The sequence below is a fragment of the Corvus moneduloides genome, chromosome 6 (genome assembly GCF_009650955.1).
Source record: "Corvus moneduloides isolate bCorMon1 chromosome 6, bCorMon1.pri, whole genome shotgun sequence".
Lineage (NCBI taxonomy): Eukaryota > Metazoa > Chordata > Aves > Passeriformes > Corvidae > Corvus > Corvus moneduloides.
Window position 1 is genome coordinate 24031331 of NC_045481.1, and position 15603 is coordinate 24046933.

The 15603-nt window shown below is 41.5% G+C and overlaps 1 protein-coding gene across 3 annotated transcripts in view; it reads right to left on the reverse strand.

Moving 5' to 3' along the window:
• ZNF410 (zinc finger protein 410) overlaps positions 1-14291 on the reverse strand; it is a 19532-nt gene extending 5241 nt beyond the window's left edge. The window contains exons 1-7 of one of the 3 annotated variants that reach the window (XM_032111678.1): positions 14210-14291; positions 12860-13061; positions 3692-3827; positions 3165-3398; positions 2688-2879; positions 1688-1823; positions 1187-1368 (exon numbers count right to left, since the gene is read on the reverse strand). In XM_032111678.1, coding sequence (XP_031967569.1) covers positions 1187-1368; positions 1688-1823; positions 2688-2879; positions 3165-3398; positions 3692-3827; positions 12860-12892 — 913 coding nt within the window. In that variant the 5' untranslated portion in view covers positions 12893-13061; positions 14210-14291. Of the gene's footprint in view, positions 1-1186; positions 1369-1687; positions 1848-2687; positions 2880-3164; positions 3399-3691; positions 3828-12859; positions 13062-13729; positions 13753-14209 lie in introns of those variants that run through there. The other 2 variants (XM_032111676.1, XM_032111677.1) reach the window with 2 other exon arrangements.
• Positions 14292-15603: the final 1312 nt, after the last annotated feature.

Below are 15603 nucleotides of genomic sequence, written 5' to 3' on the forward strand. Positions count from 1 at the left end.
CAAACCACATACCATACGGTCGTGTTTAAGTAAGGCAGAAGGCACAAACAGCTGCTGGTGACCCACATAATCTGTAACTTCATTTTATCAAGGAGGCCTTGTTCTCTCACACTTGTCAAGGTTATTTTGAAACATTAATCAACTGTAATACAATGCTACTTCCGAGGCCATCAGGGAATCTCTAACAATATTCCAAGAAGCTTGAACTGGGCCATTTGTTTGAGTGTTGTGATAACCCTGAGGCTTAAAAAACTAAACAAACAAAACCACCAGAATATTCAGTATGAACTTTGCTGGTCATTAATTAAATTGCTGGTCACTATTAAATTGCTAGGCATTTCAGCAGTAACTTGTGTGCCTCTCTCAAACAACTTTCTAGTACAAAAACACCTAAAGCACTTTGGCTGCTACACCAACTTCTAAAAATACTGACAAGGCAGGATCATATTCTCCAGAGGAGATATCATAAACAAACCATGTATAAAATACAGCACTATGAAATAAAGGTTCTTGTTTTATTTACTATAAAAAGCTGAGCATGAATTGAGAGTACACAGGCTCCAGCATACAGTAACATCCCAAATTAGCATTAGCACAAACAGAGCAGTTTGTACACCAAAATGCTGTCTTCTAATTAATGCTTTTTTCTACTTTTCTTTGCTACTCATTCCACTGCATTCCTCATTTCCCTAGACGTCCCAAATGTAGTCATTCTACAAGCAGCGTAGGTAACACAAGCTAGTCAGTCATGCAGATGTCAGTACAGCTCCTACTATCTAAGCTATTGAGCCTTTCAGGAATGTCAAATAACCTCTTTACAGAACACAATTACAGAAGTCATGTTCACTAACTATTCTGTTGGTAACAGTCTAGCTCCACACACCCCTCCCTCCATCACACAACTGGAAGGGAATCTTCAGAGTATGTGTCTGAGCAGAGTACAGCATCCCCACACAGTATTTGAAGGGTAAAACCTGTGTGAAATTATACAGGGTAGTAAAAGAGATTAGCACTTGATTTACCTGACTTATAGATCAATGTGAATTGACAGAAAATGGACATTAATGGAGGGCAGAGGTAAACAACATAAGACTTTCAATAGTTTGAGGACAGAGGAGGAAGTGGTTTATTCCTCAGGAAAGACCCCACCTCAGCAGACCACAAATAGGTGAGGTCTAAAACACACCAGTGTGAATTCGTAGGTGGTTCTTCAGATTTCCAGCTGTTGTGAACTGTTTACCACAGCCCAGTTCTGTGCACACAAAGGGTTTTTCACCATTGTGAATTCTCATGTGCACCTTCAGCCTCTGCAAGACGTAGAAACTTTTTCCACAACCTTCTGCTGGGCAGGTGAAGGAGCGGTCATTTCTGGAAAGCAACAAAAAGCTGTTTCATTACCAGCTACTGTAACGCTTTTTTTAGTGAACAGTTGACTTGTTTCTTTTATTAAATATGAGTATCTGTTAAAATACAAAAATTCTAAACCAAACACAACAAGGACCTGCAAAAATTATCTAAATCTAATCCAAGTTTTTCAGCATAATAGACTTAAAGCACTCAACAGATGCAGTATTTATAAGAATAATGCCAGGTTTTCACAGCTTGTCAATGTCAAAATGTAACATTATTTCAAATACAGAACACATTTTTTCAAGGCCCTAACAACAAATAGCTTCACTCTGCTCACCGGTGTGTTTTCAGATGATACTTGAAGTGAGCTGGCCATACAAATGTCCGATCACAGCCCTCAACTGTGCACTTCAGCTTCCTTTCCACACGAGATAAATGAGGAACGGGGCTTGAATCTTTTGGCTGCCCATCTCCTGTGCAAAGATGAACATTTTCACCTGGGAAAAAAAAAAGCCCACCAAAATCTAAAAAATATACAGATTACTATAATGTGTCAAATTTAATAGAAAAAACAGCATCATGTATGACACAGGATTGTAAATCAGGTATCTGGCTACTAACTGTTTAGCATGTCCAACATGCTGCTGCCTAGCCTGTAACAGGGATCAGACACAGACTTGAAACCTTACCAGGCCCATAAACTATTCCAAACGAGCCATCTGGATCAGATCAGCTGCCACCAGACAAGGCTTATCACAAAGAATAGAAAGCCAATGCACCAGAAATTGCAAAAATGGTCTCTATACAATATCAAATAATCAATTTTAATTATCAGCCAACCATCACCTATTAGCTAAAAACACCTTAGCTAAAATAAGATACTGCATTTGCTTGTAATTATTTATTAAAATAATTAAGTTGGAAAGCATGTGACTAAATCCAATTATGTATTCTCCAGAAAACTGATCTCCAAACTCAGTGGAGCTAAAAAAAAGTATAACTTACAGTACGTATTAAGAATAGGCTCTTAAAAGTTAAAATGAAAGCTGAAAACCAAGCAGCTGCAGTCAGAAAAAAGATATTCTTTACATGTCCTGGAGAACTAGTAGGCTACAATGAACAGATGGTTCCACTAGAGCTCATTCCCTGAGAAAAAATGAGAAGCCTATTTATATTGAAGAAAAGAAGCATAATTGTCCTGTATAATTCTGTCACTGATGATTTGAAGATGTCATAACTGATACAAAGCAAAAGAGAATTAGAGGAAAAAACAACATGAAACTAGGGGTCTTGTATGGAACATTCAACTTTTGAGACACAATCTGGGGTTCTCCTACCATTATTGCTTGCTTTGGCATTCTTTGCGAGCTGTGCCCGAGTGGCAGCAATTAAACTGTCATGGGCCAATTCTTGCACTCGTAGGAACCATGGGGTACTGCTGTCTGTGCTATCGTGAGAGAGAAAGTCATTGCTAGAATCTTCTGCTTCATCTTGAACAAACACCAAGTGCTCTGCAGGAGACCCCAGCCCTAGAAAAGACAAATTTGTGAACAATAATGTAACAGAGGGAAATTTCTTTTGCTTCTCAGAGATTAGTGTTCATAGCATGGATGAAATAGCTGCCCTGAAAAAGTCTCCACTGACCTCTACATTGTAGAAAGATGTTGATGACTAAACACTCCTAAAATATCCAATAATGCCCAGCTAATTTCATGACCTTTCCTCTTCATAAGCAGCAGGGACAGAGTTGTACTTGTATTTCCTGCATTCTGCTGAGACATATCCAGCCAGATGACAAACAGAAGGACAATTACCTGCTCTTGTTAGGTTGAGAAGAATGAATGAAGTGCTGTCGCTGGGCTGGAGGTCTTGCAATAAGCTAGAAGTTTCTGGAGTTGACAGAAGTTCAGCTGGTTTCTGTACATTCTGTGCCCTTGTTTCCTCTCCATCAGGGCCTACATTTACCTGGAGACTTCTCAAGACAGCAGATGAAGAAACATCTTTGGAAGAATTAGTGTGACTTGGAGAAGTGAGATCTCTTTCATCATCTAATGAGGAAAAGTGAAACCAGAGTAAATAAAAGTATAAATACACTATAGACTAAAAGATACCTATGAAGTTATTTTTCTAGGAAAAAAACCCCAGAACTTGAGAGAGAAGGGAGAAGGAAGTTTCTAACTAGTCAGACTTCACTATTAAATGAGAAGATTCAGTCACTCTGCTGAACTTGCTCCTCCATCCCTGCAATGTCTTATCAGCAAGAGACAGTGGGATCAGAGTGGTGAAGTAAAGACAGCTGTATGAAGGGCAGGATCACAAAGATCTGTCACACAGATTTTACCTGGCAACATGAGTCTGTTGCATTCTGAGGTCTCAGTAACAGGAAGCAGAGACAGACAGGTGATGTCTTTTGGTTCTGATTCCACCAGTCCTTGTCCCAGTGGAATAGAAGTATTTTGAACAAACTGAACCAGCAGCTGAAAAAACATACTGAAGATTAGGTCAAAAGCAGCACAAATCACTTAAAAAGGTGCTAAATCCAGTCAATCCAGTAGCCACGACTGTCTTGTAGGAGACATTGAATATAATACCACAAATATACACAGATATAAATGAAAGCTTTTCAATTTACATTAATACAAGGAAAGAATTGTTTGTCTTTGTCATCTCTGAAATACCTATAAAATTCTCATTTCTTTAGCATTTAATAAACAGCTCTAGATTGTTGCAGAGTAAGTCTAGTTAGGCTACATTTCTTTTTAATTAATGTTTTACTGCTTGATACTTTACTATGGTCTAACCTTTCAAGTAAATGTTTTCCATGCTCAGCCTTTGGTACAGGTATTTTTTTAAATCATTGTCTTTAAATACTTAACTGACAGTTGGCCTTTTCTAAATTAAAAAAAGTAATCAAAAGACTAGTTACAAAGATGTCTATCATATGGCTACTCAAAATAATCAGATAACAATCAGAGAAACAATGTTGGGATGACAAGGGGGAGAACAGAGACAGCCTTACCCATCCAAATCAGCTACTCCTAAAACCATCAAAGATAGACAACCAACCCACCCACTAACGGGATTAACAGAAGGAACCCTCTCCAAAATACTACACAAAACAAGGGGGCCTATTGCACTAACAAGTGTAGGACTTAAACTGAGATGCATTCCCTGGGGAGGAATTTGGGACTGGACAAAAGATCTGGGGGGATTGTACAGGAGTTAATAGGTGTTGTTTAAGGGAAAAGCCAAAGTAAGGAAAAGGAAAGGATCAAGATGGATCAGGGCAGAACAAAGACAGGAAAATGGAGAGGGAAGGATAAAAGAGGCCCATTGCATATAAGCAGGAAGTTGGTCAATTCAGTTGTCTGGCACAGCCTAACTCACACTCCATCCTGTCTTCTCATTAAACTCCATTCTTACCTACTTCCCATGTGATCCTTCTCTCTACAGTGGGTCTCCAGTGGCACACACCAGTTTCTAGTGTGTGTCATATGCTAATGAACTCCAAGCCAGCCTAGTTAGCAAGCAAAATGAGAAGTGTGGGGATATATCCCAAAAAAAATCCATGAAGGTTTTCCACAGGCAGCAACCCTCGAACACAGAATCAGGCACTTCGTGCTGCCCCTGTTTATGAGGGTAAAGCTACAAGCACTCAGCCTGTGTTCATCTGTTTGTTGCCAGTCACATCTGTATAGTGTGTGTGCACGCACATATTTTCAAACAGGTACTAAACCTCACAAGTGGCTGGATCTAATATCAGAATTAAAGAGCTGTCCTCATGTTTCTTGATGAGCTCAGGAGGTGAGAGGTCATTCAGTCTAGCAGATCTAGCCATCCTTGACATCAGTCAGCTCTGGCAAAAATTACTTCTGGCTAACTCCTAAAAACTTGAGTTATAAAAAAGGAACCTGACATTTCAAAAGGAACAGGAAGTCAGAGAAATTACTTTTTTCACCCCTGAAAGTCTTCCCATATTTTTAATCTAGTTCAGAGCAACAAAGCATGTGCCTTGTTTACTCATTCTATCCCTTTTACAACATCTCAAGTTTTTGTCTGATACCAGGTATAATGCTGGACTCCTCTTCGCCTCCAAGGCAGACCCAGAAATGAGACTCTCTTTTTTCTGTTACCAGTGCCACAGCACTCCATATTAAAATATTCTGATTTAACAAAGGAAGTGCTGCTGGGAGTTAGGAGATAACACAGTCCAACTTTTGCAATGGACTGAACAAATTCTGTGAACTGCACAAACTTCTTTAAACAGTCTCAAATCCCTCCCCTGTATGGATTTAAACTTCAGAAAGATGGAAAGAGGCCAGTTGTAACACACCAAGACACATACTCCACATTTCAGACAAAATGCTGCTCAAAACCCACATGTAGGTTCTATTTATTTGCCTTTAAGTTCTGTAAAATAAATTAACTCCTTTACTCACATTCTCAGGGATTTTTTTAAACACAGAATAAAGAAATATGGAAAATAACAATACACCAAGAAGTTAAACCTCAAGCTCCTTATCTCTAAGAAACTCCTTGACAAAGATCCTGCATTCTGCTGATTCTGCTGCTGTCTAGCAAACAACTGTATGTAGCAAACTTCCTTTATCTTTGGCATTTAGAAGGAAACTGTACAAGATAGTTATTCGAAAGCTACTACCCTCATTGTGACACATTTTAGCATGCATTCACACAGAGCCCAGATGGAATTGTCTGTGCAGTGAGATGGTTCATCAGTGTCAGAAGAAAGAGACTAAAAAATCATGATATGCCCATCGTATATTTGTGATTAAAACCCAACAGTTACAGATAATTTTGTTCTTATTTGTATGCTGTGGTTGTCTTAGTACTTAATTTTCAGAACTACTGGCATCCAGTTCCAAATTATTCCTGTGGCACACACCAGCCTTTTGAGCCTCTCTTACATCAAGAGAAAGTCTGTTAAATCAAAGAAACAGTAAAGAAAATTTAGTACTTTGTGCTTTGATTTCTCTACGCTATATCCTCTCACAAAAATACTAGAAATACAGATGCTTTCTCAAACACTTTTACCTCAAAAAGTTGCTGCTGTAGGAACCCTGAAGCTTTAACAGCCCTGATTGGTCTCCTCTGGGACCCCCCACCCACACTCTCTCCTTTTAATCTCAGTTCCCTTCCTGAGTTGTGCTGTATGTTTACCTGTCTCAAGCTCTGTCCACTGGATGAACCTCAGATTTTTACTGCATCTGTGTCTCCAGCCCCATCTCCTACTGCTCCTGCCTGGACTCTGGATACACCCTGGACCTGGATCATCACTTTGCCTTATCCAGGGCTGAGGGCTGTGGATTCCAGCACCTGTCTCTGCCTTCCATGCTCAGGTGCTGCAGGATTGTGCCCTGGTAAATGAGGGCACTGCCTGGGCTGGGATCACCCTTGACTCCCTGCTCACCCTCCCTTAGGAGCAGCCTGTCATCACTGACAATTATGAAGCTACAAATTAAGTCCTGAAGTCATTCAGACGGCAATGTGCCATTTGAACTAGGCCACAAGCCAGATGGCAGTTTAAAAGGTTAGAATTGTTTCATCTTATATCTAAGATTACCCAGAGGACCTAGTAAGAAGATGGAACTATTTTATGTTGTCAAAAAAATACACAGGCAGTAAGAGACAGTCCCTCCCCCAGGGCCATGCATTCTAATTCAGGATTAAAAAAAATAGGAGAAAGAGAAGTAAAAAGGAAGTTAAGAATAACGAGCAAGGCAACTAGAAAAAAGAAGTTGGGCCTAAAAACTGTGAGCATTAAGATAGTTCTAAATTACTGGATTGTCTTTCATGTTGATGAGCCCTACTGCTGCTTACTTCACCATAAAATACTTGTTTTACGGACTCATCTATTTTTATACAAAAAGACCTAAATGAAACTTGCCTCCTACAAGAAGAAAGCTTTGCTTTAAACCTTCTACTTCAAGCTGCTTCTACTAGCAACATCAAGCCACTAGGGAAAAGCAAAACGCAGCAACCACAAACAGATGCTCAGAAGAAAAGAGATCCTTTTAATTTGCTTTGTAAAGTAATGACAAACTAGCACAGAGAATTATGAGAGGGCAAAAAAAGCAGAAGGAAACAAACAAAGATGAATCATGCTCATTATTAAAATCTGGAATAAAAAAAAACCACCCTTCACATAAGCTAAAGCAAACTAATCACCAACTCAAATAATTCAGAGAAAATAAAAAGTTTTCATGTTAGTTTTATCTTGACAGATTTTACCTAAACCTTCCTGTTCAAAATCAAGTACCTTTGTGGACAACTACAGCAACTGGAATACAGGAAAGAACTCATTACAAACATTGTGTCATGCTTTCTTAAGGTTCTCGTAATATGGTTTTGCAGCTGAAAGTAAATAGGAAATTATAAGGCTATCTGGTAATTGGCTATTCAGCACAGAAATCTAGGAACAGGACAGGTGATAAATTAAATGCACAGATACACAAACACTAACAAACTCTAGCAAACTGCAGATAAGAGAGAGTAAAAAGACCCAGAACTCCTGGGACACTGATGGATGGGCCAGTACAGAAATAACTTGAGTGTGACCTTGAAAAAAATTTAACCAGAAACTTTGTAAGGAATAGAACAATGTTATCATGGGTTACCAGAACATATCTCATCAGCAAGAGCAAACTTCTTATGGAATACAGGAGAAATTCTGGGACTGGGTAAAATGTATTAAGATATCTTGAGTGGAGACAGTGGGACTGTGAAAAACTCATGGATGTTTAGGCGAAGGACCACAGGCAAGGAAAGGGAGGGATCAAGGTAGATAGGAGAGAAGCAACTATTGGGAACAGAAAATGGACTGGGGATAATAAGGGTTGACCACATTAACAGGCTGCAGGTTGCTGCCCTGCATCACCACTGGAGTCTATCTCATCTTTTCTAATGCTTTTTGCTCCTAAATGGTTTCTGAGTACATTCATTGATTAAATTCACTGGCGTAGCCTGTGAAATAGAGAAAACCACAATCTGGAAACACAAGATCCTGGCCAGAGGCTGAATTAAAAAGCCCAGGGCCTGGAGATGGATACTGGAAGGACTCAAGGTTTGGCAAAGACTGGACAGATGTGTGACCACAAGTATGCATGTCAGCCAAGGGAGGACACGTGTGATATGCTAGCAAATTTCAAGTCTCATTACCTGATAAGTAGGGACAGGATTAGGCCATTTGTGGCACTTCTTTTCCACGGGAATGCCGTTTGTGTTTGAGTGTGCTGGTAAAAGCCCTATCCTGCCACACAGCCGTAATGTCTGTACTGTCTGTGCGTGCACAGGCACATTTCTGCAGTTCAGGTCCAGGTGCACTTCTGCGTCCACCTGGGAATAGTCCAGTGGTCTCATGTCTGAAAGACCAGGAAGGGAGGAACATTCTAGCTGATACAGTTTGACAGATCCCATAACCAAATAACATTTGGCATCACAAACAGGCCCCAGATGGGCGGTAAATGTTCCTGAGATGGTGACTGTAGAATCCCTACATAGGGAGGGGAGATTGATCCAATATGGCCAAAGTGCTAGAATTTGTAACCAAAACAGATAGGTCATCTTGGGACACCAGAATAGGAATAGTTAGGGGAACTGAATGTACAGAATATTAGCAGAATACCAAAGGAACAATAAGAGATGCAAGGTGGCTTTACTCTACAGCTAAGACATGCCTTGGAATTTGAAATAGATTTTAATATTGCAAAAGGACACCTTTGACTTAAGAGATTCAAACTTCATGGGACAGACAAATCTGGTTGAATTTTTATGGGACAACAGGGAATCATACAAAGAGAACATATAATCCTTGGAGGGCAAAGTTCAGCTGCATCTTGATATAAAGAACTTGATTTTTGCTTTGCCGTATCATCTTCTTGAATACACCCTCCTTTAACTACTTCTGCTGAAATGCCACATAACTGAAAATTCTGTAAATAATGCAGACAGTGAATATATTAAAAAATGTAAAATATTTCTTGGCTGTTGTCACTAAGTAAATAACTGTTATCCCTGCTGGTTAAGAAATAGTTGGACAGGATGATCTCAGGGTCTATCACTGCAAACAGTGCAGAACGTTTGTGTTACCAAGAGACTTGAATAACATCCCTGACCTGAGAGGAAAAAAAAAACACAACAAACACCCAAAAAACTGTTTATAGAACTGAGAATCTCTACTAGAGATCCTTTAAAAAACAAACAAACAAACAAAACAACAAAACCAGAAACAAATGATAATATGGCCACCTGGGATGGATTGTCTTATGTTTGTGTCCCATAATAGATAATTCAAAAGCCAAGAAGTGTCAGGCAGCTGCTTTGGCTGAAATAGAGGTGGCTGAGAGGGCCAGAGCAAGAACGTTCTCCAGAACCTCAAACCTATCCTCCCACTAGACAGCTGGGCAGCTAGACTAGATTCTCAGAGCAGCAGGGACCATGTCTTTAATCAAAACCATTCCTGTTCTAAATTTAACCAGTGAACCACAACAAAATAAAGAGGTCAAAAGAAAATTTAGCAGAGGGGGAGGAGAAAGGAGGGGCTGGAGCTGAAGGGTGCAGGGCAGAAGGCTGGTTACCTAGAAACTGGGATGTCCTCCTCCCATACAGCCTCTGGGGAACTAATTAAATCACAAGCATCTCTCCTTGTGAAGCATTGAGGAAGAGAGACAGGAGAGGCTAAAATACCTCCCTTCACCCTCTTTCCAGTAACTAACGCAACTTACAGAACAGAGCTGTAATTCATTTGATTGTGCTAAGAGTTACCCCAAGAGCAGAAAGCACCCTGCACTGGACCAGTATGGTGGAGGTGACTGGAAATACTTGCAATTGTATTAAATCACCTTGAAGCCTTAAAGCATGCAAAATGCAAATCTTAGCAGTTCCCTGAAGAATGATAGTTACATAGCTTTGGGGGCAGGGAGTCCAGAAAAAAGAGCAGATCCATCTGTCCATACAAACTGTCTCCAAGCAACTCTAACTTTCTATGAAAGGAGGATTCACCTCTACTCAAGCATTAAATATTTAATGGTATGTTGGTTGCTTCTTTAGGGACAAAAACCAGTAGCAAAGTAGTCTATGCAACAGAGACATAGTGCTTTGACTGTTATTATCTAGATGTCACACAAATACAGCTAGCTCTTACATAATACATTTCTCACATGGTAGGGTATATGAAGAAACATCTGTGGCTATAAGAATTGTCGTGCCATGGCTCACCAGAGGATATAAAATCATGATTTACTTTCAGAGATATTTGAACTGCTATTTGAGAAAAGTGTAAAAAGGGTATCTACCAGGTTCACATCAAAGGAGTAGAAAATAGTACTAACTTAACATTCAAGTTCCATAATCAGAACTAGATAAAGAGGGTATGCATATATAGAAATAAATGAAAATTTTTAGTATAAAATAGCCTCAATCAAGATAGAGGAACATGGTTTAGAAGACAGCATCTACAGAAAGGATGCCCTCTGCAACTGCCACTGTAGCTTTTATGTACCAGGCCTGTTTCTTATGGAGAATAAACAGCCAACTCTTATTGTGGGTTTGCTGGGAAGGAAATGCAACTCTGCCATGAGGAAATAGGACTATTATGTAAACAAGCCTAATTAACAAATACCTTACTCAAGTTGACAAAAGACAAGACCCAGTTAGAGCTCCTATTTGAGGAATGAGGAAACGAGTATCCCAACTGTCCTGATCCTTGGCTGCCAGAAGTAATCCAAGGGAATCCACCCATTCACAGACAAAAGTAACAATTACCTTATTGTTCAGAACTCAGAAAACATTTTATAGAATATATGAGATGTCAATGACAAGTCAAGAGAGGAATTCTTTGCAGATCATGCTGAGACTACTCAGGGCTGCTACAAACTTGCAGCTACTTTTCCTGAACAGTGTGACTGGAAGGGCTTTGGCTGCTCTGTTAAGAAACAAATACCTTAACACATCACATGGGCTGTAATGAATTACCAGCACGTAATCATCATTCTTCTCAGAGTACTAGTTTAAGATACATGCTGTATTGCTTATGGACTGAAAAAGAGCTAGAAACAAGACTCAATAAAAACAATTCAATTAAGACTTGTAAACTCCCCAAAAAGGAACTTCATAGTTGTACTATGTCCTCTGCTCTAGGACTTTAGCTGTCTGCAGAGGTAAAGCTGAAAACCAGGAAAAGCAAGGTCACTAAGTGATACAACCCCTGTATCTTTAAGTGGGGAAATGCAGAGATGGCCATTCAACCTGAAAAATAAGGCAAGGAGAGGCAGCAGGTGGTGGTGGTGTTGAATGTAACACATTGCAGACACTTGTATGTAGCACATTACAGGTAACACAACTCAGAACTCCACAGCAACTGATTAGTGAGCCACTGCTACAGTGACACCTTGAAAAGCTTCAACCAGAAATTTTAACTGGTAAGAAAACAAAGCTATTACAGCTTATCAGAATGGGTCTTATACAACAGGCCAAACTCACTACCCAGTATAAAAAGGACTGCAGGGTGTGTTAATCTTATTGTACTATGTTTAGGGGGAGGATCAAAGGAGGAATCAAGGCGGATAAATGACAAACCAGGGGTAAGGAGGAGAGAAGAGACTCAAATGATATGTTTGCTGGCTGCTAGTCAGTACACTGCTATGCCTGATCGCTGCAGTCCCACCTATCTACTTAACTTATATTCCTAAATATTCTACTCACAAGTGAGTCCACTGCTAGTGAGCTTCTAGTTGACTAATGCAAGTAGGAAGCTACCAGAGACTGGAAAAAACCCAAAAATACTCCAGCCAGAAACTGGCTAAAAAGCCCTGGGTTCGGGCAGAAGGCCTGGCAGAGACGTGTGAATGTGAGTGTGAATGAGAGTCAAGTGATGAGGGCACGGCCATAGCCCACTGGCCAACCATTGTTCTTCATGCCTTACCTGTGCATGTGATAATGTGTATGTTCATGCTTCATCTGTGTTTGTGGCCAGCTGTGCATGCACACATCCTTGCAATTTATGCCCAGCTGTGCTACCAGCTGAACCCAGAACAGTCCAGCAGCCTCACACCGAGCAACCAGGATCCCCTGTGTGCTGCTGCCTACCACTTCTGCCAACTGCTTAATGGAAACACGAGTACTTTGAAAAACAGGACTGACTGATGCTAACAGAATAATTCAGATTGTCCAAAACCAAGTAAAGTCAATTTGGTTTGCAGGAAAGAAATAGTCAGATTGTTTTATTTTATTCTCGTAACAGAAAGAATGCTATAACAGTGGGAAAAAAAAGGTAACCTGAGAACAGGAAAGAATACTGGCTGAAAGGAGGTAAAAAAAACCTGCAATACTTTCTAATTTTTTACCATTCAAATCAAAGCATGGAAGCATTAGAAGATGCCACTGAAAACATTTGGAAGATTAGTACGTAAGCAGCAATCTGAGTAAACTCATTCAACTCTAAATGTTACCCACAAATGTTCCTGGGAACCAAACGCAGTTCATAATTGCTCACCTCAGGTTTGGATTCTAACTCATCCGATAACATTGATTCAAGTGTCCAACTCCTGCAGCTGTTCTCAGCAAGGCACAGATTTTTTTTTTTTTTTCAGTTCAGAGAGAACAACACTCCCTGATTATTTTCATATTTTCCTAAGTGCAAACCAGTGTGGTGGTCCTTCTGCAAGAAGCTCTGCTGCACAAATAATTAATTTAACCTAAAACAACAAAAAAGGAAATACAAAGAAAGAGGAGCTGAAAAGCAAGAGCAAAGCAAACAGAAGTAAACATGTGTTGATGCAACTGTAAAATATACTTTGAAGTATTAGTAAAACTCATTTACTGAAGTCCTGAATTTCTGTTTTAACTGAATCAACAAAATAGCCTTTAATAATTAATTTCACAGTGTTAGGATGTTATTTACCATATTTTCTTTCCAATTACTAATTTTCAATGGAAAATTGCCTTGTTTGCTTTGGAAACTTACGGGATTAACTGCAAATCACGTAAAGCATGCAAGAGATGAAGAAGCTGAATTCCCAGCCCACAACACAGTGGAATTATCCAAATTATTGATAAAATGGAACCATATACAAACAACCTGTCAGCAGGAACTGTCAGTCAGAGATATTTCACAGAATCAGAAATTTAGTTTCTTGATGAGCCCAGATAAATAGAAATTATTTCACAAATACCCATATGATATTTGTGCTAGAAGGAGGGGAACAAGAGAACAAGCTTTTCTTGCCTACCGGGAAAACACTCAGACACTGCTGATGGGAGAAAAAAGTGAACTACATACAGTTCTTTCCCCTTCCATCACAACTACCAATCTATCGACTATATTAAAAAATAACAAGAATACTGGATCAGCTAAAAAGAGAACCTAAAAGCCTTCCTCTCACACTCCTGACAGCAGCACTGCAGCACGGAACTTCACTTGCCGTGAAGGGGCAAGACGCCACACACAGCGAGCGCAGAGTAACTCAGCCCACCGCACGCAGCGAGCCAGGGCCCGGCGATACTCCCGTGTCCACCCGCTGCCCCTGTCAGCCCGTACCGACAGGGCGGGCCCCGAGCAACCCCCGGCGACAAGAGCCAGAGCTGCCAGGCCCGGCTGCCCACGCTCCGGCCGGGAGGAGCCCGGCGAGGCCTGGGGAGGAACGGGGGCAAGACGGAGCGCCGAGGCCTGGCGGGGCAGGTGCCACCCGCCCCCGCGCGCGGGTCCGGCCGCAGCCGTGAGGGGCAGTCCCGGCAGGAGGGACGGGAGGGCCGCGAGACTCCGCGGCTGGCTGGGCTCCCGCACCCCACGGGGGTCGGCGAGTCCCGCAGGAGCAGCCGGACCGCCCCTCACCACCCGCCTTACCGGCATCTCCACCGCCCGGACGTGACGGGCCCCGGCCGGAAATACCGCGCGGGCTCGGGGCGAGCGCGGGGCGGGGCAACGCTACCGGCCGCGGCCGCCTGTTTCCACCACCGCCAGAAACAGCACAGCTCGGTGCTTGGGGCTTTCCCCGGTTCCGTTGGGATCGCTACCAGGCCTGCAGTCTTCAGCTGCAGCCTGATTCCTCTTCAAGTAACCTTTTTTTACATGGATTGTTACCGTACAGGTGAAGATTATGCCGGAAGCTTATGGTCCCGTTCAATGTGCTAAACTTCTCTTTTCAACACGGAAGACGCATTATCCCAGTTTGTTACAGCACACGTGGAAGCACCGGTTTCCTACTAATATTTTGTTTCTGTTTCTGCTTTGCTCTGACTTGCTGCTCTGTCTGTTCTGTCTGTGATGGAAAACTCCAGAGTTCACACTACCTCACCAATGACATACCAAGTTAGTAATTCCAGAGACATACACGTCTTTGCAATGTACCTAAAAAACCAAGAAAGGACTAACTAATTTTAAAAACTTGCTCATTGGTTTTAGCTTGTTATCTGTAGGTAACCAGGACAGAGCACCTCAAGAAGCTGGCAGCCTCTGGTTTTGACATTAGCAGCAGAACCAGTGACCTTCAGGTCCAGTAAAGTTTAACTCAGTTACGGCCAGCAGGTAGCTTTGGAGCCACATGTGATTCCTGACTCCCATGCCAGCACAGCTGCTCATGGTACACTGCTGGTGCTGATGCTGGTTGGCAACGAGAACCCCAGTGATATGGAAGTAACCCAACAGTGGCTGTCAAAGCTGACAAAACCAGGTTTCTTGAGGCTCCCTTCGAGCACAGCCATGGTGTGCTTGGAGCACTGATCCACGATGGACTGTGCAAAAACCTGTGGTAACTTCCTGGTAAATGGCTGTCATCTCCTGCCTTCAGCTACTTTGGAATGGTTTATTTTTTCCAGCCCCTCCAAGATGGGCAATATGGCTTCCCTGCCTTTCAGAAAATTTGAAAAATTTGATCTGCAACATAAAGATTCATAGTGTGAAAAACGAGGTTCACTCTCCTGTTCGAATTTAAAGAGTTTAATATAAAGACAATAAGAGACACATAAAATAAAGCAAAGGGATAACGGCCGGGTGCCTTGGCGCTCTGCCAAGAGCACACCTGATGCTCGAGGCGAGTCCTTTTTATACCATTTTTACTGTCTGTTCTCTATTCATATTAAAACTTTTCCAGGAACTGTTCTGGGTCCGCCTTTTTAGAGCATGCGCAGTCTTCGGCCTTGCGGTTTTATTTCTTTTGATTCTTGGGGGTGGGCCCGCTAGGTAAGAGTCGATGGTGGCGTGGATCTCTTAATTCTCCAGACAGTCAGGGCTGATTGCAG